Here is a 27835-nt window from a genome sequence, read left to right as displayed (position 1 = left end):
TGTTAACATCTTATTGTCCACAGGTATATTCCTAAATATATTTTATCTCATGGATGTGCATTTCTTACCCATCTTCCCTATCACTGTCGTTTAGGCTGGCTTCAATATTTAAATGCTATAAATGGTGCTACCCAGAACGTCTTGAAGATTATCTTTGTGTAAACTTTTGTCTACATTTCTGATGATTTCTTTAAACTAAATCTTTTCATTGTTAAAAATTTTAAATGATAAAGGCAGCCTCCTTGTTTTTAACAAGGTGGTGTCTAAATAGAGTTAAAAGGCAGACATTCTTACACTTTGATGGGGAGGGATTACCTGTCAAAATGGTATTCTAAGTCAGTTTCAGCTTTCTTGTCCACTTGGAGATATATTTTGAGTGCATCTGTCTAAAAATGTATCTCCCATTTTGCATTTGGAAATGTTCACTTAACATCTCATAATCATTTTTCCATGTTTCCAGGTTTAGTAATTATGAACTAGTAAACTTTCCCCAGCATTGGGCACTGAAGTTGTTTCTGGCTTTTTATAGTCACATATAGTGCTGTAGAGAACATCTTTGCTTTCCTTTCAGCCTCGTAAGAGAACAATTCTAAACCAATAGTTTGGAGAAGGTTAGGACTTTAAAAACTTCTAAAGGAGAAGCGTACGTTTTCCTTCTTAAAATTTGATTAGGATCTTCTAAAAGTATCTTTAAAAAAGCTTTATTGAGATATAATTCACAAACCATTAAGTATCTTTTAATAGTATTTGTCAGCCTCCTTTTCTGCTTCTCCTTCATCTGTTTTTCTTTTTGATACAGAATTCCCTGTGAGTAGGACCCAGAACATGAGCCTTAAGCATTGAAACCCTTCATTCTCTGAACAGACTCTTGGCTGGTGACGTTAACCAGAAGTACTGTACGTACATTACCAGTTTCGTGCACTGTATGAGCTGTGGGAGTGAGCATATCATTCTGGAATTGGACACTGGACCATGACAGTTCTGGTGGGCTTTTGGAGAAGGATTTTAAAAATGTATTTAACCCATCATATTACTACAACAAATGCTGTGGTTTATAGGAAATTCTGCTTGATCAGCTTTGGGAACTGTTTACCATAAAGGTAGCATATGTAGGTAGCTTCTTCAACATTAATGTACACCTGCATCACCAGGGATCTTGATAAAATGGGACTCTGATTTGGGGGATCTAGATGGGGTTAGATTCTCGGGCTAAACCAGGTGGAACAGGAGAAGATTGTAGGGGACACTCAAACACAGATTCTAAGATATGTTGAATAACATGGTGAGAGTTACTCCCTTTGAAACCTTTTTGGTTCTTCCATGTCAAGGAGAGTGGTTCTAGTCTTTCCTAACACTTGCTAAGCTTGCTCTCTAAGCAAGAGAGATGGGGCCTCAGGCCTTAGGTAAGCTACAGTATCTAGTTCCAATTTAGTAATATTGTTATGTATCCTTTTATTTATTTTCTCAGTTACTTGCTGTTTACAACAAGTGATACTGGTTTTCCATTCATAGTGATATAAAAGTTTCTTTTAAAGATAACTTTGTGTTAAAGTAGATTTAAAGCAAACTCTTAACTAAGTAACAGTAGAGGTGGTGTATAGAGAGGGCAAAAACTGTGAAGAGACGATCAGATGACTGACATTTCAGACTTGTTGGTGTGGGAAAAAAGACCATGAACTTTGGAGCCAGGTAGACCTGGTTTCTGCTTACTTTGCCACTGATTAACTCAGTGAGCCATGTCGCTTCTCTCTCCAAGTCTCAGGTTTTTTCTCCTGTAAATTGTGTCAGGGCAGAAGCAGCTCCTGGGGCCGGCACTGTAACCTGCCCTTCTCTAATACCCACAGCCCCAAGTAGCTGGGTATTTGTGGAAGTCAGAGGAAGATATAGGCTTAGCGGGGTGAAGGAACTTGCATGGAGTCCCAGAGCTGAGAATGGTGGCACTGCGTTTCCACCTCGCTCTTTTAAATACAGACTTGCTGTGGCTCTCTACCCAGCTGCATAGCAGCCTGATTACAAAGAGAAGCCATTGAGCACACCCACGATCACCACAGCATTATTCACAATAGCCGAGAGGTGGAAGTAGGCCAGAGGTCCATTGACAGATCAGTATATGAAGAAAATGTGGTACGTACGTACCATGGGGTGTTGTTTAACCTTATAAAAGAAGGAGATTTGGTCACATGCTACAACATGGATGAACCTTGAGGTAGAATGGTGGTTTCCAGGGGCTAGGGTGACATGGAAATGGGGAATTGCTGTCTGATAGATTGAGTTTCAGTTTGGCAAGATGAAAAAGTCCTAGAGGTATGTTACACAACAGTGTGAATGTAATTAACATTACTGAGCTGTGCACTTAAAGATGGGTTAGAGGGTACATTTTATATTATGTGGGGATTTTTTTTAACCACAATTAAATTTTTCTTAAAAGTTAAAAACAAATAAGAAAAGCCATTAGTCAGAGAGCAAAAAAAATTTTTTTTTCCATTTTGGAAACTCTCAAGCATGCATGAAAAAGAATCATATCCTGAACTGTGAACCCATTACCCAGCTCCAGCAGTTATCAGCGCAGGGCAGTCTGTTTCACCTATAATCTCCGATCCACCACACCCCACCCCACCTCACTCCTGATTATTTTGGTCCCAGATAGCATATAACTTTATCTGAAAAGACTTTTGTGTGTATCTCTAAGAGTAAGAACCTTCTTAAAAAAAATAACCATTTTCACACTAAAAAAAATAATAATTCCTTAACATCATCCAATGTCCAAAGTTCACATTTCCTTGATTGTCTCATACACTTTTAACAGTTGATTTATGTGAATCAAGATCCACAGAAGGGCCCCAATCAAGGGCCAAATGTTGACTTGGTTGATTAAGTCTCTTACATTAGAGTGTACATTTTTAGCAGAGGAACAGTTTCATTTCTTTCCTGGATCAGTACATGGAACGAGAAGTTCCTGGCAGGAGGGCTCTTCCAGCTTCATAGCTTAGTGGTGGTTCTGAGCACGAGCCCTGCGTGCCGGGGTTGTGTGGGCAGTGGGTACAGTGTTGGTGGGAGGATAAATGGTAGCGCCTGGGGAGTGGGTACAATGGTGCCCTCTGTCAAAAAGGAACACACGTAGTGTTTACACCTCTAGGAGTAACTCCTACTTATAACCCCCATGTGTAGCTAAACGTATATGTTCAGGATGTTCACTGCAGCATTGTTTGCTATCAGAGAATCCCTCAGCAGGGGACTAATCAAATACACTATAAGACAACTCTACCATGGCACCTAGGCAGCTACTTAAAAGGTGGGGACAGGGTCGGGGCGGGAGGCAGGTTGTCTCCAAGATCTATAAAGTAAGATGGGAGAATGGTGGTACTATACTTACATTTGAGTTTAAAAAAAAAAAAAGTGGGGAAGCAATATAGATACATTAATGCTTGCATATGCTTTGACTATCTCCCCAGGGGTAAGGGGGAGATTTACTTGTGCACTGTACACTCACATGTGCAAATTGAATTGTTGTAATCTATGCCTATATTGATACACATATGTATGTATGCATGTGTGTGTGTTTTTAAATAAATTTAAATTAGGATTTTTAAATAAAACAAGCCTGGTTTTGAATCCTGACTGTTCCATTTAATTGCTGTGTGACCTTGAGCCAATTAGTGTCTCTGAACCTCCCATCCTTATTTTTAAAATAGGGCTAATACCTATTCCCCGTAAGGTGGTTTTGAGGATTAGAAGGGGAATACATATTAAGCTCTTAATATATTGTGAGTTGTGACTATTGAATACAACAGAACCCCAGATCCACATTGATTCTGAACTATTGTCCCCTAGACTTGAATATATGTGTTTTATGAGTGTATTTCTTGAATGTTTCACAGAATAGAATTTCTTTGCCTCTTTTTCCTGCTAGATAAATGCTTTCTTTGTTTGCCTGTTGGGGTCATCAAATGACAAGGAGTGCATGGCGCCAATTGCAGTTCAGGGCAGGCTTTTTTATTGTTCATGTTTCCTGTCTGTGACCTTTCTGGGTTTCTTTCCAGATAAGTAGCCTGTCTTCCTAAGACACCTAAGCTGAAACCAAGGTGCTAGAACTTTTTTCCCAAAGAAAGAATAGCTTTATTGCCATTCTCCTGCTTGATTATAAGAAACAAAATACATGCACCTATCAAGAAGGCCAAAGAAAGCAGAAACAATCACCCGCAAGCTCACCCCTAGAGATCAGTATTGCTTGCCTTTCTTGAGTGTTTATTACGCATCTTGCACCAGGCTAAGCATTTAACATTTATTAGCTTACTTAATCCTTAGAAAGTTCTTTATGGTGAGTTTTGTTATTAATCCCATTTTATAGAAGAAACTGTGACTTAATGTAACCTTCTCAAGATTTTGTAGCTTAGTGGCAGAGCAGAAATTCAAATCCTGACCCTGAATACTAAAATTTTTGCTTTTAACCATGACTTTACAGTGTCTCCCTCACATCTTTCTCTGCATATTTGCATGTACACTTATATACATAAATTGCATCACAGTAACTCTTCTGTTTGATAGCCTGCTTTTTTTTTTAACTGTAAAATGTCATGAACATCTTCCCATATGTAAATACCTAGAGGTTTATTGTCACTCTTAATGACTGCATAATTTCCCACTGTAGAGATGTGTCATGATCTAACCAATCCCTTATCGGTGAGTATTTAAGTGGTTAGAGATGGTGCGAGATAAACAAACATACACATACGTCTTGCACGTGTATTCAGTTATTCAGTGATGAATGACCTTAAAATAACTCCAACAAATGAAGTTGCTGTTTCAAGGGAATATTACATTTGGAGTGTTGCACTTCAGTGTTTTGATACTGATTGCTCCACTGCCCTCAAATAATTTGTGCTAGGTTGAGATGGTTTGGCTCTTTTATGTACTGCAAGGGACAGTTTGAAAGTGTTTATAGACAGCTCACACAACTGTTTGGCTTACAAAAAAAAGGATGATCTTATGTTTATCAACAGTGCCTGTAATAACAGAATGTATTTTATGAGCCTGTTATTTTGCCATTTTTGCTCTAAATGCCTTTTATGGCTGAGGCTACGTGACATGCTGTACTTACATGAGAAAGGTAAAGATTCTATTGCTAAAGACGTCATCGAAACCCTTTTTTGAAGCTTCACCATGAAGTTGAGAAAGCAGTTTTACTCTCAGGGCCCTTTGTTCATCAGTTGAAACACTTTATTACATTATACTCTTGATGGTCAGTAAAGATGCATGGATGAAAAGAGGAAAATGAGTTTTAATGTCTGGATATTGTTTAGTTAATTTCACAGTATTTTTCCATCTCTTTCCTCCCTTAGTTTTATTTTTCTGACTAGGTAATATATTTACATGATTCAAAACTCAAGAGGTATAAAAGGATGTACAATGAAAAGCCTCCCTTATAGTCTTGGCCCTTAGCCACCCAGCTCTTTTCCCTACAGGCATCCAGTGTGCTTATCTGGCCCTCGTGTCTCCCTCCAGATGTATTTTATATATGTATGAGCAAATGTAGAACTATTCCCTTGTCAACACAAATTCCATGTCCTTTTAAAAGTTCTGCAGACACTGATGTTTTTCAAGTGGCGATGTATAATCTTGTTATGAAAATTTTGCAATTCCCATTTTGATAACTGGCCATCATGGGAACCAGAGACCCAGAATTGTTGGACTTGCTCTTTCAGTATGGTTCAGAGATTGCAAACTAGCAGTCCTGATACTTCAAAACAAGTAGCAACAGTTGTGAAAGAGAGCAGTGTTGATGGTGATGAGGTGGATACAGAGTAGAAACAGCCGCTTCCCCCGAGAGAAACCTGCACAGGGAGTTGGTTTGGGCCGGTTAATAGGGAGTTGTTTTTATCTTCTGGCCTGAGTGTTGTAGTGCTCTTCTGATGGCCCACGTGATCGATGGCTTGGGGTGCCTTTCAGACACTCAGATTCCTTGAACTCCAGGCCAGGCAGTTGGCAGGTGGTTGCTTGGTCTGATCTTAGAGAACATTGCATTGATTAAAGATACATTAGTATGCACTCTGTGTGCCCGCAGACTGCTCCTCCTTGCAGGACTGTTTCTTGTGAATTGCCAGACCTTTATTTTTTCCCATTTGAAGATACCAGATGCTTATTAAAGAAAATTTGGAAAATACAGAAATGTTGAAGGAGCTGGAAAAATTACCTGTATGTAGCCCCACCACCCAAAGTAGACCACTACTGACATGTTGATGTGTGTCTTACTTTTATAGAGTTGTGATTGCATGCATTCAGTTTTGTAAACTGCTTTTTCATTTATGGTAAGCATTTTCTGTGTCATTACAGAGCCTTGGTAAATGTCATTTAAAAAGGTGGACTAGCATGGCAGGCCTTTCTTAATCAGATCATGTATACACGAATTTCGTCATAGACAGAGATGCTTACAGGAGCCAGGCAGAAAGTATAAATGAGCAAAGAATGCTGGGAGTGAGCAGTAGGGAGTGGGGGTCGGAGGAAGACTGGGGCGGCAGGCCCATCAGAGAGGCAGCTGTTAATTCAGTTCCCATTGCTGCCACCTGGGGCCTGGGCCAGGGGTTGTCAGATAGTCCCATTCTCCCAGAGAAGCAGAAAATCTGTTTTGTTGTTGTTGTTGTTGTTTTTAACATGAACTTGCTTGGGGTTTTCTTTTCTTTTTTCTTTTCTTTTTGAGAAATTTTAAACGTTCAGAGAATAATGTAGGAAACAGCCAGAATTGGCAGTCGTTAACAGTTCTCTTATTTGCTTCAAACTTCATTCATCGTTTTTGTTTCTTAAGAGAAATGATACAATATTACAGATAAAATTGAAAAATTCTCCCTATTTCTAGTCCCATTTTCTACGTTTCACCCTTCCCAATTTGGGCAGCCACTTTCATAAATTGCTGTATATCCTTCCATCCCATTTTTATATTCTTATGTATACATAAATGCAAATCCACAAGCACCATATTGTTTTCTAAGTTTTTAATCATAATCATCACTCTGCAGGTTGCTTTTTCATTCAACCTGCTTACTTATCCATGTAAATATATATGACTCTAATTGAGGGTTTGCACACTTTTTCTGTGAAAGATCAGGTAGTAAATATTTTAGGTTTTTTGGGCCTTACTGTCTCTGCTGCAGCTACTCAGCTCTGCTATTTGATAGCTAATGTGAGCTGTCATTTGCTGACCCCTGCTCTAATTCATTCTTTTCAACTACTGAATAGTATATTGTCTATAATATGAACATACCATATTTTATTTTTCAGTTCCTCTATAAATGAATGGCAGGCTATTTCCAGTTTTCTACCATTTTAACCATTCTGCAGGCGGCGTCCTTGCCCGTGTTTCCTTGTGTGCATGTGCAGAGGTTTTTCACTGGGACATGTGCATATACAGAGGTGGAATTGCTGAGGGTTTTGTTTTGTTTTTTTGTTTTGTTTTTTTAAACAATAGTTGGGCCAAATAAAATGCTTCAGGTGGAATATGACCAGTTTGTGACCTCTGCCCTAGAATCTCTATGCAAAGCAATACTTACTAAGAATCCAATCCATACCTAGTTCTAGAATTTGAGGTGGACTCCATGTTAGCTAGCAAAGGTGAGAGAGGAGTGAATCCAAGCATGAAAGATTCTAGAAGAGTGTGGCTGCCATGAGAAACATGCTGCTGATTTCCTCAGTGGACAGGAGAGATGAAGCTGGGAAAAAACTCAGTTTTTCACAGGTAGTAGCCATTCCAGCAGTGGTTGTTAACATCGGAATGACAGGTTCCGGCAGAAAAGGTATTCAGGATGAAGGTGATGAGCTGCTGACCTGTGGTTCCTTCTTTCCTGGCAGTGCTCTGAGTTCCTTTAAAGATTTATCACTGTAATTAGACCGACCAGAAGAAGGAGGAGGAAGGTAATAAAGTAAAGAAAGAGTATCAGGGCATCCTTCCAAGAAAACCCACTCCTTTGAGGAGGACCCACAGCAAGATTTTAAGCCCTGGTGGCAGGAAATTAAATTAGTTCATCTTCCTGAAATAATATGTCAATAATACATGACTAGTTCAGTCGAGCTTGGTAAGTTCAGAAAAGAGATGGTATTCTGTGTTCCGAGTCAAGGAGATTTAATTAAGGGGACACAGGCTTTGGAAATTACTTCTTTTTGTGTACATATATATATTTCTTTTTTTTGGATTATTTTATTTTTATAGAGGTTCTGGGGATTGAACCCAGGACCTTGTGCATGCTAAACACACACTCTACCACTGAGTTATACCCCCACCCTCCAGGAATTCCTTCTTTTAAAAAGATTTTTAAGATTATTGTAGGTCATTATCATTCCTTTTTGTTATTTTAGGGAACTCAAAAATATACGGGGCTATAACAGAAGCAGCTGAACACCAAGATCTGCAAGAAAGCCTACTGCAGGCTGTTTATTTATTTATTTATTTTTTTAAACAGGCTTGAGGCCACATTGTTTTGATAGAGGCTGGACAGTCCTGCTTCTTCCCGGGTATGTAACGCAGAAGAATCGGTCCTCTCCACCAACCTGTTCCCCACCCACCCTCTTATGTTTCTTACTCCTTCAGGTCCAGGATCTTGTCCATGCCCTGCAGCAGAGGACTCCCAAAGGAGACTCAGGGGGCTGGGGTTTGGACTTGGCACCTAGATGGCTTTTGCAGGCCTCTGTTGAAATGGAGGGAGAGACAGGCAGGGGATTGGCCGCAGCTGTAGCTTGGGGGCCCTTCCCTGGAAAAGAAAGAGAGACGCAGTAAACAGACTGGGCATTCTGGCATCTGGTTCTTTTTTCTCATTTGGCAAAGTTCTAATAGCACCTAGAAGGTGATGAATGAAAGTCTACCTTTTACATATTTTTTTTTAAAACAGCTTGAGATTTACTGCTAATTGAACATTGATTAGGTATTTGGAGCTCAGTTTGATCTGATTTGTTTTTTTTTTAAGATTGTGACTACAAATTGAACAAGATAAAATGTTAGTCTAGTTATGTTTAATGCATAAAACTAGGGCTCAGCAGTACACTCTGAAATGACCCTTTGACAAAGGTTTGGATGAAACTGTATTGATTAATTTGAATCTGGCTTTATATTAATATTGTATTATATATTCAGTTTACAGAGTACTTCCACCTTTTCAAGTGCCTCTTAGTCTCACAATCATCCAAAATGAAGAATGATCCCTATTTTACAGAAAATGGATTCAGAGAGGGTCAGAGGTCTTCTGGTTTTTCATCTTAGACATTATTTTATTACATGTAACAACTAGAAGAAATATGAAAAGTAGCTTTTCATGTTTCTGTGTGCTTAGCAGCAGAACAATTTTTAATGAAAGATCAGTGGGGGCTCTGTATTTATTGACTCTGCATTTATTAACCTGGAGCATATATACCTAGAGTGACCCATTACTGTATCACATTTTCCCACCTTTTGTTGGCAGGGTCATTTTCAGAACCAAAAAGAATACTGTTATCATTGTTGTAAGTATCTATTAAAATTACAAATGCATATATCCTGTGATTCAGCAATTACACTTCTAGAAATTTAGCCTTGCAGATAGATTTTCCCACACATGAAAGGATGTGGTCCTAGGTTTTTCACAGTAAAATGTCAGAAACAGCTTAAGTGCTAGGATAGTGGTTAAATAAATTATGCTTCCATAGAGGGATATTTTGCTGCTGTATAAAGAATAAGGCAGCTCTGCATTTACTGAGGAAACCTAACTATAAGATAGATTGTTTAGTGAGAAAAAGCAAGATGCAAGACCCTGCGTATTATTGTGTCTCACATACTATGCTTGTGTAAAATGGGAGAGGGTAAATATGTATTAATGCATATTTGCTTGTTCTGTGTAAACTAGCTCAGGAAGATTAAAAATCTAATAACACTGGCCTTGTAAGCAGGGAACTGGCTGACCAGAGAACAGGTAAAGGAGAAGGACCTGTCACCAAAGAGCCTTCTGAATCAAGAACCATGTGAATTACCTATTTTTAAAAAAAGCCTTGCCACTGAGGTTTTCGGGAGTTTAAGGTCCTCATATGTCCCTCTTTACTCTGATCTGCTTGCTCCCTATCCCTTCCCAAAGGACGCATTTAATCATCCTTTCTTCTGCTCCCCGATTTTCCCTGCACCAAATGAAGCTTTCTTTTTTGTTTTTACTTAAAAATTTCTTAACATCTAGGGTGGATAGGGTATAGCTCAGTGATAGAGTGCATGCTTAACATGCACGAGGTGCTGGGTTCAATCCCCACTACCTCCATTAAAGAAATAAATAAACCTAATTACCTCCCCCTCCAAAAAAAAAAGGACAAAGCTGAGTAGCTTTGATTTAAAACTATTTTCTTAACATCTATTTTCTTATTTGCATTCAAATTGTTTTAAATTTATTGATTGGATGAGTGCTTTCTATGTAATGTATTGACCCACATCCTCTTTTATCTGAGTGCATCTTGCACAAGCCATAGTTGGTGATTTTAGAATGGGAAAGTATTATCAGTACAAGATAGGAAATTCAAAGAGTACAAACAAGTGTACAGTGAGAAGTGTTTTTTCTCTCTCTAGACCTCTGAGTGTCCCTGGGGCCTATAGTTCCCCTGCTGAGGCTGTCACTGTTACCACTTTTACGTGCATACTTCTAGTAATACTGCACGCAGATCAAATACGAACATATCTCCCCCTTCTTACAGACTATGTGACTATACTACACACACACTGTTCCTCATCTACATTTTTCACTTAATAACATATTTTGATATAGGATTACATTTAGATTAACACATTCTTTTTAGGAACTGCGTAGGATTCCACTGTATAAAATATATTAAATTTATTCAGTCAGCTCCCTCTTGATGGGAGTTGGGGTTGTCCACAACCTATTGCTACCAGAAATGATGCCACAACACAAATATCCTTATGTCTGTAGGACAAATTCCTAGAAATATGACTGCTAGATCAAAAGGGATGTGCATTTTAACTTTAGCTGCAGAGTTCCAAGTTGTTCTTTGCAGGGGTTGTAGTAGTTCAGCGGCACGGAAGATTGCCCAGGCTTTTATAGATTTTCCAGCTGCCTCAACACATAGTATGAGACAAAATACCAGTTAAAGGGAAGACAAGCCAGTAAACCGTGCTGGTGGACTAGAGTTTTTATTTTTCCCGCAGAAGCTGGTTAAGATCCTGTGGGGAAATATACAATGCAGTAGAGTTATTAAGTGCAGCCGTCAGAAGGTTAGCAACATGGAGGTGACTTGGGTGTGTCAGCTGCTGTTCAGCAGCCCCGAGTGACAACTGTACTGTCCTTGCTTATTTTTTTTTCCCCCAGGACCCTAGCATCCTGAGACATTTTTGGATTCATAGCCCTTAGGATCGGATCAACCCAGTCAGAGCTCATCATGTCAAAGTTGAAAAGCTCAGAGTCAGTCAGGGTGGTGGTTCGCTGTCGGCCCATGAATGGCAAGGAAAAGGCTGCTTTGTATGACAAGGTGGTAGATGTGGACGTGAAGCTGGGGCAGGTGTCTGTGAAGAACCCCAAGGGAGTGGCCCATGAAATGCCCAAGACCTTCACCTTCGATGCAGTCTACGACTGGAATGCCAAGCAGTTTGAACTCTATGATGAGACGTTCCGACCACTGGTGGACTCTGTGCTGCAAGGTTTCAATGGGACAATTTTTGCCTATGGACAGACCGGGACTGGGAAAACCTACACGATGGAAGGAGTCCGTGGTGACCCTGAAAAAAGAGGAGTCATTCCTAACTCGTTTGATCACATCTTCACCCATATCTCTCGATCCCAGAATCAACAGTACCTGGTCAGGGCTTCTTACTTAGAGATCTACCAGGAGGAGATCCGAGACCTGCTCTCAAAGGATCAGACCAAAAGGCTTGAGCTCAAAGAGCGGCCTGACACTGGCGTGTATGTGAAAGATCTGTCTTCCTTTGTCACCAAGAGTGTGAAGGAAATAGAGCACGTGATGAATGTGGGCAACCAGAACCGTTCTGTCGGTGCTACCAACATGAATGAGCATAGTTCACGTTCTCATGCAATTTTTGTCATCACCATCGAGTGCAGTGAGGTGGGCCTCGATGGAGAAAACCACATCAGGGTAGGGAAATTGAACCTTGTAGATCTTGCTGGCAGCGAACGGCAAGCCAAGACTGGTGCACAAGGGGAAAGATTGAAGGAAGCAACCAAGATCAACCTGTCCCTTTCAGCCTTGGGTAATGTCATCTCTGCCCTGGTGGACGGAAAAAGCACTCACATTCCGTATCGGGACTCAAAGCTTACCAGACTCCTCCAAGATTCTCTTGGTGGCAATGCTAAAACTGTGATGGTGGCCAATGTGGGGCCTGCCTCTTACAACGTAGAGGAGACCCTGACCACGCTGAGGTATGCCAACCGTGCCAAAAACATTAAGAACAAGCCAAGGGTCAACGAGGACCCTAAGGATGCCCTCCTTCGCGAATTCCAGGAAGAGATTGCTCGGCTTAAGGCCCAGCTAGAAAAACGGTCCATTGGCAGGAGGAAGAGGCGAGAGAAACGGAGGGAAGGTGGTGGCAGTGGTGGAGGTGGGGAAGAGGAGGAGGAGGAGGGAGAAGAGGGTGAGGAGGAAGGGGATGATAAAGATGATTACTGGCGGGAACAGCAAGAAAAACTGGAGATTGAGAAGCGGGCCATTGTAGAGGACCACAGCTTGGTTGCAGAGGAAAAGATGAGGCTGCTGAAGGAGAAGGAGAAAAAGATGGAGGATCTGCGGCGTGAGAAGGATGCTGCCGAGATGCTGGGTGCCAAAATCAAGGTACTGTACCCTTCCTTAGGCCCATTCTTTTTTCTTTCACATCTCTTTTTGTTTTATCAAAAGAATGATACGAGGGGTGATGTCTCTAGCTTTTGTGATATCCAGTGCCCAGGAAACATTTGTTGAATTGAATTGGATGAAGAAAAACAGTTTTTCTTCAAGAGCAGTGAAACTAACACCCGTGTGCCCCCCTCCCCAACCCTGCCACCCAGCATAAGAAATAGAACAGCATCCTTATCTTTACAGGCTCTTTGTATGCCCCTCTCCCAGAGGTAACCATTACCTTGGATTTGGTGTTTATTATTTCCTTGCTTTCCTTTATAGTTTTCCCAAATGTGTATATATATTTCTACATAAAAGATAGTTTTAATTTCTCATAATTTTTTACTTTTATATAAATGGAATCCCACTGCTGTGATGTACTTTTATTCCCTCAATGTTATGTTAATGAGATTTATCCAGTTTGACTCCTGGAGCCATGATTCATCCATTATTACTGTTCTGAGAATTCCGGGGCATTCCATTCTCCTGAAAATGAGGGTTGTTTTCCATTTTTTGCACTGAACATCCTTGTACTTGGCTCCAGGAGAACACATGTCCTCGAGAGTTTCTTGTCTGACACCGTTGGGTCTTAGGCTGTGGGCAGCTTCAACTTCACTAGACCGTAACTGGTCGCTTTCTAACGTGGCCATGGGAATTGAAGCTTCTACTGGTATGAGTCCTGGTTGTTCCTCATCCTTTGCAACACTTGTGATTAGCATACCTGAAGTTTTGTATATCTGGTAGATATAAAATGGTATCTCATTGTGGTTTTAATATGAAGTACCCCTGATTACACAAAATACAGAACGCACAGCCCAAATGCTCCCTTGCAGTCAACCCCTTCCCCCAACTTCCAACCCCCGTGTAACGATGGCCGAGCAGTATTCTAGAACGTGGAGGCACCCCTTGTGTCAAGGCACCCCTTCTTTCAGGCAGCAGTGTCCTGTTCCATCAGGGCCTGGACTTTAGGCTGCTCAGGGCTCTAGTGGCAGAGGAGAGTGCAAAGCTAGCTCTGGAAGTCTGAGGATGGCCGCTGCTTGTGTGACCACAAGCTAGAATTCCTTTGAGGTGTTGGGTTTTATCTTACTGAATTTATACAAACTTTGATTTCTACTCTAAAATACATCTGTTTACTAATTTAAAAATGACAAGTGATCCCTTTATTGCCTCCCCTTCCCCCACCATGTGAGGCTGTACTTTATCTGTGGCATCATAGTAGCCCTTTCACAGAGTGGGGTCCTATTTCACTTCAGAGGCAGGAGTCCTTTCCAGGACTTTCAAGACCCGGTGTGAAAATGGAGTCATATCCAACACAATTAAGAGGTAACTGTGTTGCAGGGCGGGGCTCACTCTTGGGTTCCATTATGTCAGTCGCCACTTCACCCCTCCTCGCTCCTGCACTTGTGAAACTGGGTGTGCTCATGTTTGATTTGCGTGCTGTTTTTTAAGAGCACATCTGTTATTCAAGCCTGGGAACACCTAGACTCTCTAAACAACCTGGGGTATTTGGGCAACTCTCAGAAGCTGAGCGTGGCAAGACTCAGCATTAGCTCAAGGTCACTGAGTCTCTTACTCGTTTTGTTTATGGGAGAATGACATTACATCTGTCTTCCTCAATCCTGGGATGCTGTAAAATCATAGGACAAAAGAATTCTAGAGCTGGAAAGGGTGTGTGTTGTGGGAAGGGTTAGTAATCAGTCCAGCCCCTTCATTCTGAGAGAAGAGGAAAGTCTCAAGGGCTCACTGAAAGATGGCAATAGGGGTAGAAGTTTCTTAAAAGCAAGATTGTGCAGATTTTGGATTCCATGTTTTGCACGTGCAAATCATTCCCATGGCTTTAGTCCCCATCTAAATGCTGAAGGCTTTCAGTCGGTGTAGTCAGCCCAGAGCTGTCTCCTAACAGCCTGATAGCCTCTGCCTACTGGCCATTTCCACAAAGTTGCCCACGACCACCCAGAGCCCGCTCTGGCCTTCTTTCCCTCAGTCTAGCCAGACTCCTAGGAGTTGTCACTGCTCGCCTCCGCTCCCTCTCCCTACGGTCCCAGTCAGACCAAGGCCTCTGAATCCTGCCTCCTCAGGCAGTCTTAGAACCATCCACGCTGCTTTCCCCGACCGCCACTGCCCAACTGGGACCCTTAAAACAGCCTGCTGTCTGCTCTCCCTCCACCCCGCCTGCCCTTTCCCAGTCATTCTTCCTGTAGCAGGGGAGTTATGTTTCAAAAACACAAATCTGATTGTGTATCCTCACACGCAAAGGACACGTCAGTGGCTCCTGCAGTTCTCAGGATCAAGTTTACTCTCCCTTAACAGGGCTTTGAGGTTTTTGAACTGACCCCAGTTGCTTTGCCAACTTTGTGTATCACCACTCCCTACCCTACCCTCTCAAAACAATTTTTTTCTTAGCTAATTCCTATTTTTACTGCAACACTGTGTAGCTGCCCCTTGAGACAGGAGGCTCTCCCTGACTCCCTCCAAGACCCTGAGCTGTTTCCCAGCAGTGTCCTGTCCCGCTGTCACTCTTTACCTCATGATGGGGTCTGGCTCTATACAGTAAGAGCCCATGTACTTGTCTCTGGTCCTGAGTGGACTCCCAGCTTTGTGATTCATATTCCTGGTTGTATCCTCAGTACCCAGCACATAGGAGGTGCTTAATAGGTTTTAAGTGGGGTCAATACTTTGTACAGATAAACCAAAAAAAATTTTTCGAAAGAAAGCTGAAATTCACGTATGTCTAGAGAAGCTGCATCTTCAATGTTCCCAAGGGAAAGCCGCCAGTAAAGCTGCCTCAGCCCCACCCCAGTGATGGGAAGGGCACAGCTGTGCACAATATATCTTCGCCCAGAGTTCATCCCCTTTGGCTCAGTCCTGAGGTCTTTATCTTTCATGGGCTTCCCTGTGAGGAGTTGTGTTCTGAGGGACCCCATTCACAAGATGGATTCTCCTTTTTTTCTCACAAAGGCCATGGAGAGTAAGCTGCTTGTTGGAGGAAAAAATATAGTAGATCATACAAATGAACAGCAGAAAATCCTAGAGCAGAAACGGCAGGAAATTGCAGAGCAGGTAACTAACTTTTCATTCCTTTTTGGAGAGAATGGGGTGGGGTGAGGTGCAGTAATGCCACAGAGCGAATGTCTCTTGTATTAGACTCTTCAAGGGGAACAGAAACGAGTGTGCCAGCCTCTTCCTGGCGGGAGGCTCTCACCTGGAGCACCCAGCCCTGTATTCTTGTACAGACACTGTCTCTAGGCCCACTGATCAATTCTGTGATGTTGCTCAGAAACGTCGAGAAAGAGAAATCCAGCAACAGATGGAAAGTCGAGATGAAGAGACCTTGGAACTGAAAGAGACATACAGCTCATTGCAGCAAGAGGTGGACATCAAGACCAAGAAACTCAAAAAGGTATGAAAGGAACGAGACCAGGCAGCGGGGCCTTGAGGCTCGGGGCAAAGGGGGAGCTCTGTTGCCTGAAGGGCTGCCCTCCTCACCTGTCTCTCCCGTTCCAGCTCTTCTCCAAGCTTCAGGCAGTGAAGGCAGAGATCCATGACCTCCAAGAAGAGCACATCAAGGAGCGGCAGGAGCTGGAGCAGACGCAGAACGAGCTCACCAGGGAGCTGAAACTCAAGTAAGTGCTGGGCTTTCCATGGCGCCCCTGGCCACTTGCTGGCTTGCTGTGTGTAAGGAAGAAATATGCCCTTGAGGACAGGGCCCCTGCCTGCTTCTCTCCAGGCTGTCTCCTGCCACCCTGTCTGTCTTCTGTTGATTCCTACGAAAGTTGTTTTCTGTCTCCAGGTCCCATCTGTTAGCTGAATATCTTCCCTAGATGATCTCCAAGTTTCCTTCCATTGTACTTTCTTGAAGCCTTTCAGGAAGTCTTCTATCTATTGATAAATGGGAATCTTTTATTAACTAGAATTTTCTGAGTGGTATAATGAACAACCAAATATCTATTCCCCAGATTCAATGATAAACAATCTTTTGTCTTCGATTCATAAAAATATTTTAAAGCAAATTTTACCTCATGTTATTTCACTCCTGTGTACTTACTTACATGGCCACAGTGCAGTTTTTAAAAAAGCTTTATTGAGATATAATTCACCTATTTAAAATACACAAGTCATTTTAAAATATATATTTTCAGGATTTTAAAACATCACCACAATCTAATTTTTGAACATTTGTGTGTCCCCCAGGCTCCCACCCAAAGAAACCCTGTACCAATTAGCAGTCACTCCTTATTGCCTCCTCCCCCAGCCTAAGTAACTGGATCTGTACATGATGCCCTTCCAGAGAAGCTCATAAAGAAAAACAATTACTTTCAGACAATTACATAATTAAGTGCTAAACTATTTGTTGCAGACTGCTGCGTATTCTTGGCCAAGTCATTTGCTACCTTAACCGTCATGCTTTTAAATGACAAAGTACTCATCTGCATAGTCTTATTTGTGTGTTACAAACTTTCAAGAGTTAGGGAAAATATGTATCACCTTCTATTGAGAGAGTAAGTTTAATATGAAGATTAGGTTGACTCATTCTTATGTAAATGTTTTCCTGCTTGCTTACTGTTTGTCTCCTCATGCAGCGTAAATTCCAGGACATCGGACTGGCTTTCTGTCTGTATAAATTTGCCTATTCTGGACATTTCATATAAATGGAATTATACAGTATGTGGTCTTTTGTGACTGGTTTCTTTTAATTAACATGTTTTTGGGGATCATCTATGTTGTAGCATGTTAGGACCTTATTCTTTTTTTTATGGCTGAGTAATATTGCATTGTCTGGATATTCCACATTTTATTTATCCATTCATCAGCTGATGGACATTGGATTGTTTCTACTTTTTTAGCTATTATAAATAATGCTGCTATGAACATTTGTGTACAAGTTTCATGTTTTCAATTCTCTTAGGTCATCCAAGAGTCTTACAATTTTAGGTCTTACATTTAGATCTGTGATCCATTTTGAGTTAATTTCTTATATAGTCTGAGGTATGGTCCCAAATGCATTCTTTTGCATGTGGATATCCAGCTGGAGATTATTATCATCTTAACAATATTAAGTATTCGATCCATGAACATGGGATGTCTTTCCATTTACTTATATCTTCTTTAATTTGTTTCAAGAATGTTTGTAGTTTTCAGTGCACAGTCTTTGCACGTCTTTTGTTAGATTTATACCTAAGTATTTTACTTGTTTGATGTTATTTTGTATCTAATTGTTTTCTTAATTTTATTTTCAGAATGTTTATAGCTAGTGTATTAAAAATAAAATTGATTTTTGTATACACAATGATATCTTTCCACCTAACAAAATTAACATTAAGTTTCTTAGTTATTATCTCATACCCTGTCCATATTCAAATTTTCTTGGTTTATTCACATTCATATATACATAAGGACCACATATTGCATTTGGTTATTGTGTCTTTTTTTTTTTTTTTTTTTGGTTATTGTGTCTTTTAAGCTTATTTTAATATGGAACAATCCTTTTTAAAAACTTTTTTTTCATAGTTGACTTGTTGAGAAAGCTGGGGCAAAGAGCCTATAGAAGTATCCCACATTCTGAATTTTTCAGTTGGCTTCTTCACGGTGTCCTTTAACTTGTGTCTCTATCTCACTTACTTCCCTTTAACTGAAGAAGTGCACTCTGAAGCACCAGTTCTCAACCTTGGCTGCACATTGGAATCATCTGAGGAGTTTTAAAAATAGTGATGCTTGGGTCCCAACCAAGAGATTCTGATTTCATTGGTATAGGGCAGTGGTCCTTAAACTTTTGGCAGGCACCAGATCATCCAAAGGGCTTGTTAAACATAGGTTGCTGGGCCCTACACCCAGAGAGACTTATTCAGCATATCTGGGGTGGGACCTGAGCACCTGCATTCTCAAGAAGTTCCAGTTGTTGCTCCTGCTGGTTTGGTGAATACATTTTGAGAACCATTGATCTCTTGTGATGTCTGGGCAAGATATTTTCCAGAGCTCTGTAAGTGATATTAATGTGCAGCCTGGCTTGAGAACCACTGAGCTAATGGTTTCAGTCAACAGTGACCTTTGTCTGGCTCCATTATTTCATTAGGGAGTTTTGCAAAATGATGTTTTTCTATATGAATCCTTCCACAACATTTGCTTGAAGTTTTCTTTGAAGAGGAACTTTTCAAAGGAATTCTTTTAATGATTAAGCTTTAAATTTGGAAAGGAGCCCTTAAAATTACTAGATATGTACTCTTAGAAAAAAAAAGTCGGAACAAAATATGCCAAAATACAAGGAGGTTATAGCTCAGTGGTAGAGTGCACGCTTAGTACACATGAGGTTGTGGGTTCAATCCCTAGTACCTCCGTTAAAAAATAAACAAATAAATAAACATAAATAAATAAACCCAATTGCCTCCCCACTCAAAAAAAAATTTTTAAGCCAAAATAATAATAGCTATCTCTGGATAGGGCAGTTGTGTGTAATTGTATTTTTCACATTTCCTAATGCATAAATAGTACCTTTAAAATTAGAAAAAACCCAAATATATGGTATGAAAAATAATTTCTTAAATGTCAACTAAAGAAAAAATGTTATCTCTCCAAAATATTTTTTCTTTAAGGAAGACACTGTCATTGTTAAGTTTCTCATTTGTATCTTTTGAATAAACAGTGAATCAGCCTGTTTCTCACAGTCATCACCCCACACCTCTGTGGTGTTTGTTGCACATCTCTCTCACGTTAACGCCCCTTTGGCATTGTTACGTCCTGAGGTTTTGAAAGAGTGAACCAGAGAGGTGGCAGGAGATAGTCATCCCAATGGAGAGCCACAACCCAGTGGGTTCCAGTTTCATTGTTTGCCGTGTTCCCTGGGCACTGCTCATGCAGGGACTCTTCTCAGGAATGGTCTTTGTTCTCAGTGGTCTGAAGGCCTGAAATCCATCTTGTCTTGCTCTTTGTTCCAGTGATTAGAATGTGAAGTTTTCCACCTTGGGCAACAATCCATAGGACTGGAGGAAGGCAGTTTGACTTCTAACCCGTTTTCAGTTTTTTGGAAGTGAATGAGCTGGGTTAGCAGTACCAGTGCCCCCTCCCCAAATACTTCATTAGCACATGTTCTTTCCAGTACAGCCCAGGCGTTATCTCCTGCTTTAGTCTTTTTACTTGCTTGAGCTGCTCCTCCTTGGGCATAAGTGACCTTTCCATATTCTTAGGACAGACCACTGTTAGCACGCCTAAGAGTGTCTCTGTCTCCAGCTGTTGGTATGATGTCTCAGTAAATGTTCACTGAGTGACTTGACTCTTCCCTGTTACTTACTACACATGGGACCAGATGGCCCACACTCCATCCATAGCCTTTCTCTATCTATTCACCCATGTATCTGTGCTCTTACAGGCATCTTATTATAGAAAACTTCATCCCTCTGGAAGAAAAAAGTAAAATTATGAATAGATCCTTCTTTGATGAAGAGGAAGATCATTGGAAATTACATCCTATAACCAGACTGGAGTAAGTCACTCTTGACTTTAAGTAGCCTTTAAGGTGGGGAGGAGGGAAAGAATGTTGATAAGCTGGACTTAGCCGGAGGTGTATGGTAAGAACACAGTTTGATTCAGTTAAACTTGGAACCAAGGTCAGCTCTGACTTTGTGGCTGCTGTGAGTCCATGAGGTAAAAGTTTGGTGATGAGTATGGTATTAGGAACTGGGAGACTTTATCACAGTGAACTAATGACCTTTCCCAAGTTCCTGCTTTTCAGCTTCCCCAGCTGTCAAGTGAAGCATGCTAGGCCAAGTGAGAGGCAATGCATAGGTGTTATCTTATGTGTCAGTCTGACACACTGTTGAGAAGGATTCTCAGTCTACGTCTGGGTCCTGCTGGAAAGATGGGAGATGTCTGCCAAGGATGTGGGGGTGGGGAGTGTCGACAGCTCAGCTTCGTTCCTGCTGTCTAAGAACTGGATGAGGATGAGTCAGATCCCTTCCAGCTTAAAAGATGCCTGATGCTCACATTTGGCTCAGAGAGCAACTCAAGCAGAAAATATAAGCAGCTCCTGCCCCATCTGCATGTCAGTCCTCAGTTCAGGGAGTTAGTTGATTCAGGGTCCATCTAAAGCAGGCTCAGAGTTTTCTGAGTGCTGGTTCCGCAGTACTGATCCTGGGACTGTGGAACACACTCCAGCCAGGGCTTTAACCGCTGCAGTCCATTTCCAGGAATCAGCAGATGATGAAGCGGCCGGTGTCAGCTGTGGGATACAAGAGACCACTGAGCCAGCATGCGAGAATGTCCATGATGATTCGTCCAGAGGCTCGATATAGGGTGAGAAGACCGTTCTCGTGTTTCTCTCCTCTCTCTTTTAGAGGAGTTTAGATTTATGCAAACTCTTAAGCACCGGTCTCCAAAGTCACAGCTTGTATCCTGACTCTTTGTGTCCAAAGGTACCTGAGGACATTTATATTAATAACAACAATAACAAATAATAAACCAATATAATTAACAAATGACAAATAACAGTAAATAAAAAGGTAAAAGAGAATGAGATTGAGACAATCAGGACTAGGGAAGGAGGAGAGAACAAACAACTGTCCATGTGGCCAATAAATGTTGATAATGAGCTTCAGGACGGCTTTGTGGGGAGACGGGAAAGAGCGCAGATGTCTGCAAACAGGAGATGGAGCTGTGGTAAATAAAGACTTACAGTCCTTCCATTTAACATAATGTGTGTGAGTCATGTAGTTCCTTGAAGTGACATAATTGATGACTATTTAATGACCCAAACATATTTTACAATAAAAGTACCGTACAAGCTTCTATCTATAAGCACTTGCCGTGTGCCAGGCACTGTACTCGGCACTTTGCTGCTCGATCTCCGGTTGAGTCTGCCACCTGCTCTGTGCAGTCGGTCCTGTGGCGTTAAGGTCAGGGAGCTGGTAAGTGGATGGACCAGGGGACACATGTATTGTGAAGTTATAAGACCATTGGTCCTGGAAGTGTGTATACAAAAAAAAAAAAAAATCTGGTGCAAAATATATCAGAGTGTGAACTGGTTATCTCTGGTTAAGGGAAGTGCACTTAATTTAAAATTTGCTCTTTTTGCTTATCTGTATTTTATAACTTTCAGTGGGGAATCTGTATTATTTTTATAATGAAACATTTTCACTTCAAAAATTTAAAATGTTTTTGAGTTTCCCTGAGCAGCCAGAGCAAAACAGCTTAGGATTAGTTAGCGCCACAGGTGCTGTTCTTCCTGGCATTGAGTTATTTAAAATGAAGAAAACAAAAGCAAAAAAAGATGCATTAGCTGTGTTTTTATGTAGTGGTAGGTGAGTGATGTGTCAGACAGAATCCTTAGAAGCATTTTTTGGAGCCGTTTCAGAGGGTGCGTATCTTGCTGGTTATTTCATGTCTTAAGCCAAAAACATGATTTTAAAACATACAAATCAAAAATGTGGGTTTCCAAGCTGCTCACCTGATCCAAAGGTAGAATTTGAAGCAGTGGCTCTCAGATGGCTTTTAGCAAGGGACCAGCTCCATTAAGAGAAGTGTTATGCAGTATCACGATATATCAAATTGATAAATGGAGCCACTCTGTTCGCTCCTTCCACCTTCTCCCAGCTGTGGCCCTTCACACCCCCTCTGCAGCCCTGGGACTTGAACTCCACTGAGTTGGGAGGAGCTAGCAGGGAAGATGTGGAACCATGGGTGTTCTTCCCTCCTCACACTTGGCTTGGTATTTAGGTACTAGGGAAAGGTCTGTTACAGGGTAGCAAATGAAGGAATCACCTACAAGGCCAGTTATGAGACAGGGCCCAGGCTGATTTTTTAAATGTGGTAATAAATACATATACTGCCCCTCCACCCCCACATACATACACCGTACCTGGCTCCTTCCCTCTGCAACCAGAAAGTTCATCAGAGCGGCTGTGCTATTGGTGACTACTGTTTTCTTCTTTATATCTTTTTGTATTTTCATATTGTCTGCAATAAATGCATTTTGCTTAACTTATTATTTTCCCCTGATTATTCCCCTTAGGGTAGGATACATGTTCATTGTTTAAAAAAAAAGAAAATAGAGACAAGCATAGAAAAGAAAATAAAAATCATTTGTAATCACACCAGGGAAAAACTTAAAAAACTACATCACTTCTTCTAGGCAGGCCCTTGGTAGGCTTTGAGTAGCAAGCAGTCTGCGGTTCTGTTCTTGAGTATAGATTGCTTGAACTCTGTCTGTCTGATTGGTGGCCATCCTCACTGGTCTTGGCTCTGCTTCTGCAGGCAGAAAACATTGTGCTATTAGAACTGGACATGCCCAGCCGGACCACCAGAGACTACGAGGGCCCCGCCATTGCCCCCAAAGTCCAGGCTGCGTTGGATGCGGCTCTGCAGGATGAAGATGAGATACAGGTGGATGCATCATCCTTTGAAAGCACTGCAAATAAGAAATCCAAGGCCAGGTGAGTGGCTTTTGGTGACCTATGTTTGAACAGAACATGTTTGAACCAGGACAAATGAGGGTAAACGGTGGCAAAAGTGATTATCATGGAATTCTTTATAGAACACACCAGAAAATATTGCCACATTACTCCTATGTTTATTCCTTTATTCCACAAATATTTATGGTTCAGGCACTATGCCAAGTACACTGAATACCAGATGTCTAAGGTGCCCAGTTCCTACGTATAAGCAGCATGTGTTCTAGTGAAATAGAGGACAGTTTTTTGGTCTTCACTGGGTACTAGGCAGTTCTAAGTGCTTTAAAAAAATTCTCTTAATGAGTTCCTGCAGTAATTTATAAGGTAAATATTATCATCAATCCCATTTTGTAGATGAGAAAACTGAGACTTTGAGAATTTGAGAAAGTAGCCAGGGTCAAGAAAACCCAGCAAGTTAAGTGGCAGAGCCAGGGTTAACCTAGGTCTGTCTGAACCCACAGCCCAGGCTCTGAGCTTCATTTTAAATAACCACATACTTGATTTGGTGCTCAGTTAGAAATTCTGTCTTACTAAATTCTGGATTAGAAGTTTAAGGAAAATAACTGAGTGAAAAACCAAATATGGAAGAAATTCAACCTGCAAACTTAATACTTTTTACCAATTTGAAGAAGACGGTCAAGATTTGACTTTAAAGGAGGAGCAACTGCTGAGAATCAGTCTCTTCCCCGAGGTTTCACACCTCCACTGGCAAATCGTGTTGGCCCTGCACAGAGGGTGCCAGTCTGGTGGTTTTACAATCGAAAGTACACTGAGGAAAGGCCACCTGGAGATGTTAAAGGCACTTGAAGGGAAACGAGTCTGATCTGTGTCAGAGGCAAAGATGAGACATATAATGTGAATGTGTGCTTGACTTTTGCAGGCCTAAAAGTGGAAGGAAGTCGGGATCCTCCTCCTCTTCCTCAGGAACCCCCGCATCTCAGCTTTATCCACAGTCTCGGGGGCTGGTTCCAAAGTAAAGCCACTTCCTCCCCTCCCAGGGTGTAACCAGCATTTGCCTTCTGAGGGAAGAGACAAGCAAAAACCCGCAGAGAGGACTCAAGCCCAAACTCAGAACCATTCCCCTGGGGAGGAGCGATGGCCTCTTTGCAGATGAACCAACTTAATCTGGCTGAAACATGCTGGTCCTAATCTGACACTCAGCTCCTCTGGGAAACGTCCTTTAATTAGCATCTCAGAAATGCATGGGTAAGGTAAAGTGCGATAGTTGAAGTGGAAAGCAAGAGAATGACCAGTGACCTTGCTTCCTTTCTCCCCTGCCTCCTCCTCCTCTCCCTTCCCTGGCCCTCCCAACCCCTCCCCTCTCCTTTTCTAGCCTGTTCTTTACACTGGGCTCCCTTCTTGAACAGTAGGGCAGAATCAGGAGTCACCTTAGCAGGACCAAGTCTTCGGAGCCTCAGGATAAAGTGAGAGTGAGGTTGAAAAGCGAAAGCCCTAGAACTTGAACAGGTGCTTGTTCTTGGAGGTAGAAATGAGAAATCTTTGGATCCAAGCCTCAGATGGGCACGGTCCATGCACCTCAGTAAGAATTGGATTTGCCTTTGGGATTTGCTCAAGGAGCAAATGTTTTCCAAGAAAGCTACCAGTTTCTGCTCTGGAAGGATTCAATGTTGGAAGCAATAGAAATAACATTCCCTTTGCCTCCTTGGAGAGTTTAGGGAAACAGCTTCTTTAAAACCTCAAAACCATGACCATCTTGTCAAAGATATAAATCTGTAGGCAGATGCCATGTGCATACACCATGTTACTTTACACTTCATTTGTCACCGTCTCTTCCCATGCATGCGTACTCTGAGCGTCTGTGCCTGGGCCCATCCTCTGCCTCCAGTGTGCTCTGCAGTGGGCCTGTTTTGTGGGAGAAGGGAGGCTGGCTCTGCCTTCTCTGATGGGACAAGAGCTGGGGGAACAAGACACAGAGCAGCACTTTTGACTCCCCTGAGTTGTTCCATTTGCATAGAGAGCATAACAGTGACTAGGCAGGTACGGAGGTGGAGTTGTGAGGCTTGGTGCATTGGGAAGGGAAGATGTAACAGATGGAAGCAAAGGAATCCTGCCTGCCTTCAGCAGAAAACTCCCCTAATCGTGGAATTGTGGCTCCTCCCAGGCAGAGCCCAAAGTGGTGGTGAGGAGTGGCTGTGCGCTCAAATAGGCTCAGAGGAGAGAGTTAGGAATTCCCGTTTACATATACTAGTTTGGTTTGTAAGTTTTAGTTGTTTGTATTGTTGAAATTCAAGGCTTCATTTTGTGTTGGTCATTAGGTGAATGTTATTCATTTTTCCCCTAAGAGAAGCTCGTAAGTGTGTGTGGGTGTGTGAGCACGGTGGTACCTGTGTTCTTTGAATGTGTCCATGTATGTTTGTGAGAGAGAGACTGAGAACTTGCCCAACTTTAGAAATTCACTAATGTGCAGTTGTTGCCTTTGTCTGTGTTAAAGGCCCATTGAATGACTCATCCAGGCTGGAAGCGCTCCCATGTGGGTATCTGAGTCCACGAGCCAAGCCTGAGGGGACAATACAAGTCCCCAGTCAGCCACAGCGGCGCACCTTGCTGGCACGGTGCCTCGGGAATGTGGCGACTCAGGTGGGCCTTGAGTTATAGTTTAACTCAGCTGCTCAGTTCCCAGGGCACATTTCTGGATCAGAACCCATGGGAAAGTGGAGGTACCAAGTGCAATGTCTTAGCGTTCTACAGGTAGAGATCTGTCATCTGGCAGCTTACCTCCTTTTTAGTAACCATTCTTTCTGAACCCAGGGCCCTTTTCAGCAATTCCCAGAGCATAATGGAGGCTTCCCTCATCTTTCTCGGGATCAAACCCTGCTTCTTTATGATTTACTAAGAATTTACCTGTTTGAACAGGCACCAAGTGGTAAGATGGGTAGCCTGGGATGGTTACCTGCCAGTTACACCTGTCTCTTACACCACGTTTCCTCGAAGCTAGTCTGAATTCTGTAGGCTGAAAATACCCATCTAGCACATCTGAGAATTGAAAACTGCAGGTAACCCTATACGTGAATACTGATGTCTTGAGGTGGCTACTCTGACCACGGGTGGTTGAGCGACCATAGAACTTTCCTAAGAAGGCAAAGGAAGGAAGCCAAGTGGACAGGCAGGATTATGAAAACAGGCTTGCCTTGTACTTGGCTGTGTTCATCTGGTGGTCTGTGAAACAAAGTTGAAGAACACCTGGGTGGAGGTGAAGCCTTCCCCAAGCGGTCTCCGGTGCTTTTCTTCTCTCAAAACGGATCCGATAAATATTTGAGGAGAGTAGGCAGTAGAATGTCTTGCTGCCACCAGGAAGCTGCTGCTCTGGGCTGTGGTCTGACCCAAGTGTGTAGACCTACCAAGTCGACTGTAGTCATGCTAGAATGTTCCAAGCCATCTGAGGGCCTTCATGTCAGCGGCAGCTAATGAAGTTCAGAAGCAAGTCTAGCACGATCTGAGAAGCTCATCTGGGAGAAGGAGTTGGAGATGGTGTGGGCCTCCCTCCTCAGGCCCCTTTCTGCTCTGGTCAGTAGGAATGTATCTGGTCCAGTTTTAAAGTCACATGTCTCCCAGAGCCCTGGATTCAGAACCCAAGGCCACAAATCATAGGCATGAAGCACTTTCTTAAGACTCTGACATACCGTTGGATTGTCCCCCTTCGAATGCCTGCATGCTGCCTGAATCGCACCACCCACACCTCTTTGACCAAGGGCATCAGAGGGTTCCGCAGCTCGGGCGTGGGCCACGCTCTGCTTCTGTCTGACTCTTGTAAGTCCTCCTTCGCTGAATGTAGAATCGTTGCCAAGTTTCTGAGAAGTGTCGATTCCCTGTTAACGTGGGATATCAGTTCTGCCTCACGTTTCCCACTTGAGGTTGAGGCTTGCTGCGAACAACACCTTGGGCCGTCTCAACACCATCAGTGGACAAAAATGGGGCTATTAATATACTCTAAAAGCCATAATCAGAACGCTCAGAGGGAACTGGGTAAGAATAGTGGGCCTGGCTATTGTCGACCGCGCGAGGTTTTGTCTTGTCCTGTTCGGAAACCTGCCACCCTTCTCCCAACCCTTGTTTCTTGAATGCAATGCTTTTGAGGTTAGTTATGAAAGGAGTGATCTTGGGGCAGGTTGGAGGCAGTGGGCTTTATGGCTCCTTGGAGTTACTGTTGATCTTGACCTTCTCTTCGGCTACCTTTAGACAAAGAATATGCCAATACTTGGGGCTCTAAGTTTTACAATTGATATTTATTTGTATCATCTCTTTGTCTAGGAATGTAAAAGTGATTCTAAACTAAGCTGTGTAATAAAAATCAATCAGATTTATTGTACCTACAAAAAGATGTCCTCATAAATGACTAACGCTTTTGAAAATGACATGCCCGTGGCTGACACACTGCCAGTTCCTTTAAACATTTGAATTTTTCTAGTGAAAAGAGGGTGGGAGTGGAAAATGAAGATTGAGTTGGAATGTTGGCATTTAAAAAATATAGCAACGATGTAAAGAGACTTGAAATGAAAAAAGAGTGACAAAGAGAGCTTGTCATGTTTTTCCTTGGAGGTTCCTGA

The 27835-nt window shown here is 42.1% G+C and overlaps 1 protein-coding gene across 5 annotated transcripts in view; it reads left to right on the top strand.

Annotated features, from left to right (window-relative positions):
- KIF3B (kinesin family member 3B) overlaps positions 1 to 27607 on the top strand; it is a 34442-nt gene extending 6835 nt beyond the window's left edge. For 2 of the 5 annotated variants that reach the window (XM_064475781.1, XM_064475782.1), the window contains 9 exons: positions 8448 to 8499; positions 11319 to 12792; positions 15793 to 15894; positions 16112 to 16234; positions 16339 to 16457; positions 20195 to 20308; positions 21012 to 21117; positions 23074 to 23252; positions 24151 to 27607. In XM_064475781.1, the coding sequence (XP_064331851.1) occupies positions 11389 to 12792; positions 15793 to 15894; positions 16112 to 16234; positions 16339 to 16457; positions 20195 to 20308; positions 21012 to 21117; positions 23074 to 23252; positions 24151 to 24247 (2244 nt within the window). In that variant the 5' untranslated portion in view covers positions 8448 to 8499; positions 11319 to 11388 and the 3' untranslated portion in view covers positions 24248 to 27607. Of the gene's footprint in view, positions 1 to 8447; positions 8500 to 9461; positions 9481 to 11318; positions 12793 to 15792; positions 15895 to 16111; positions 16235 to 16338; positions 16458 to 20194; positions 20309 to 21011; positions 21118 to 23073; positions 23253 to 24150 lie in introns of those variants that run through there. The other 3 variants (XM_031433998.2, XM_010993905.3, XM_064475783.1) reach the window with 2 other exon arrangements.
- The last annotated feature ends 228 nt before the right edge of the window (positions 27608 to 27835 follow it).

Source organism: Camelus dromedarius, chromosome 18 (genome assembly GCF_036321535.1).
Source record: "Camelus dromedarius isolate mCamDro1 chromosome 18, mCamDro1.pat, whole genome shotgun sequence".
Lineage (NCBI taxonomy): Eukaryota > Metazoa > Chordata > Mammalia > Artiodactyla > Camelidae > Camelus > Camelus dromedarius.
Note: the sequence above shows the minus strand (reverse complement) of the source record. Positions and strands in the feature narration are given on the sequence as shown.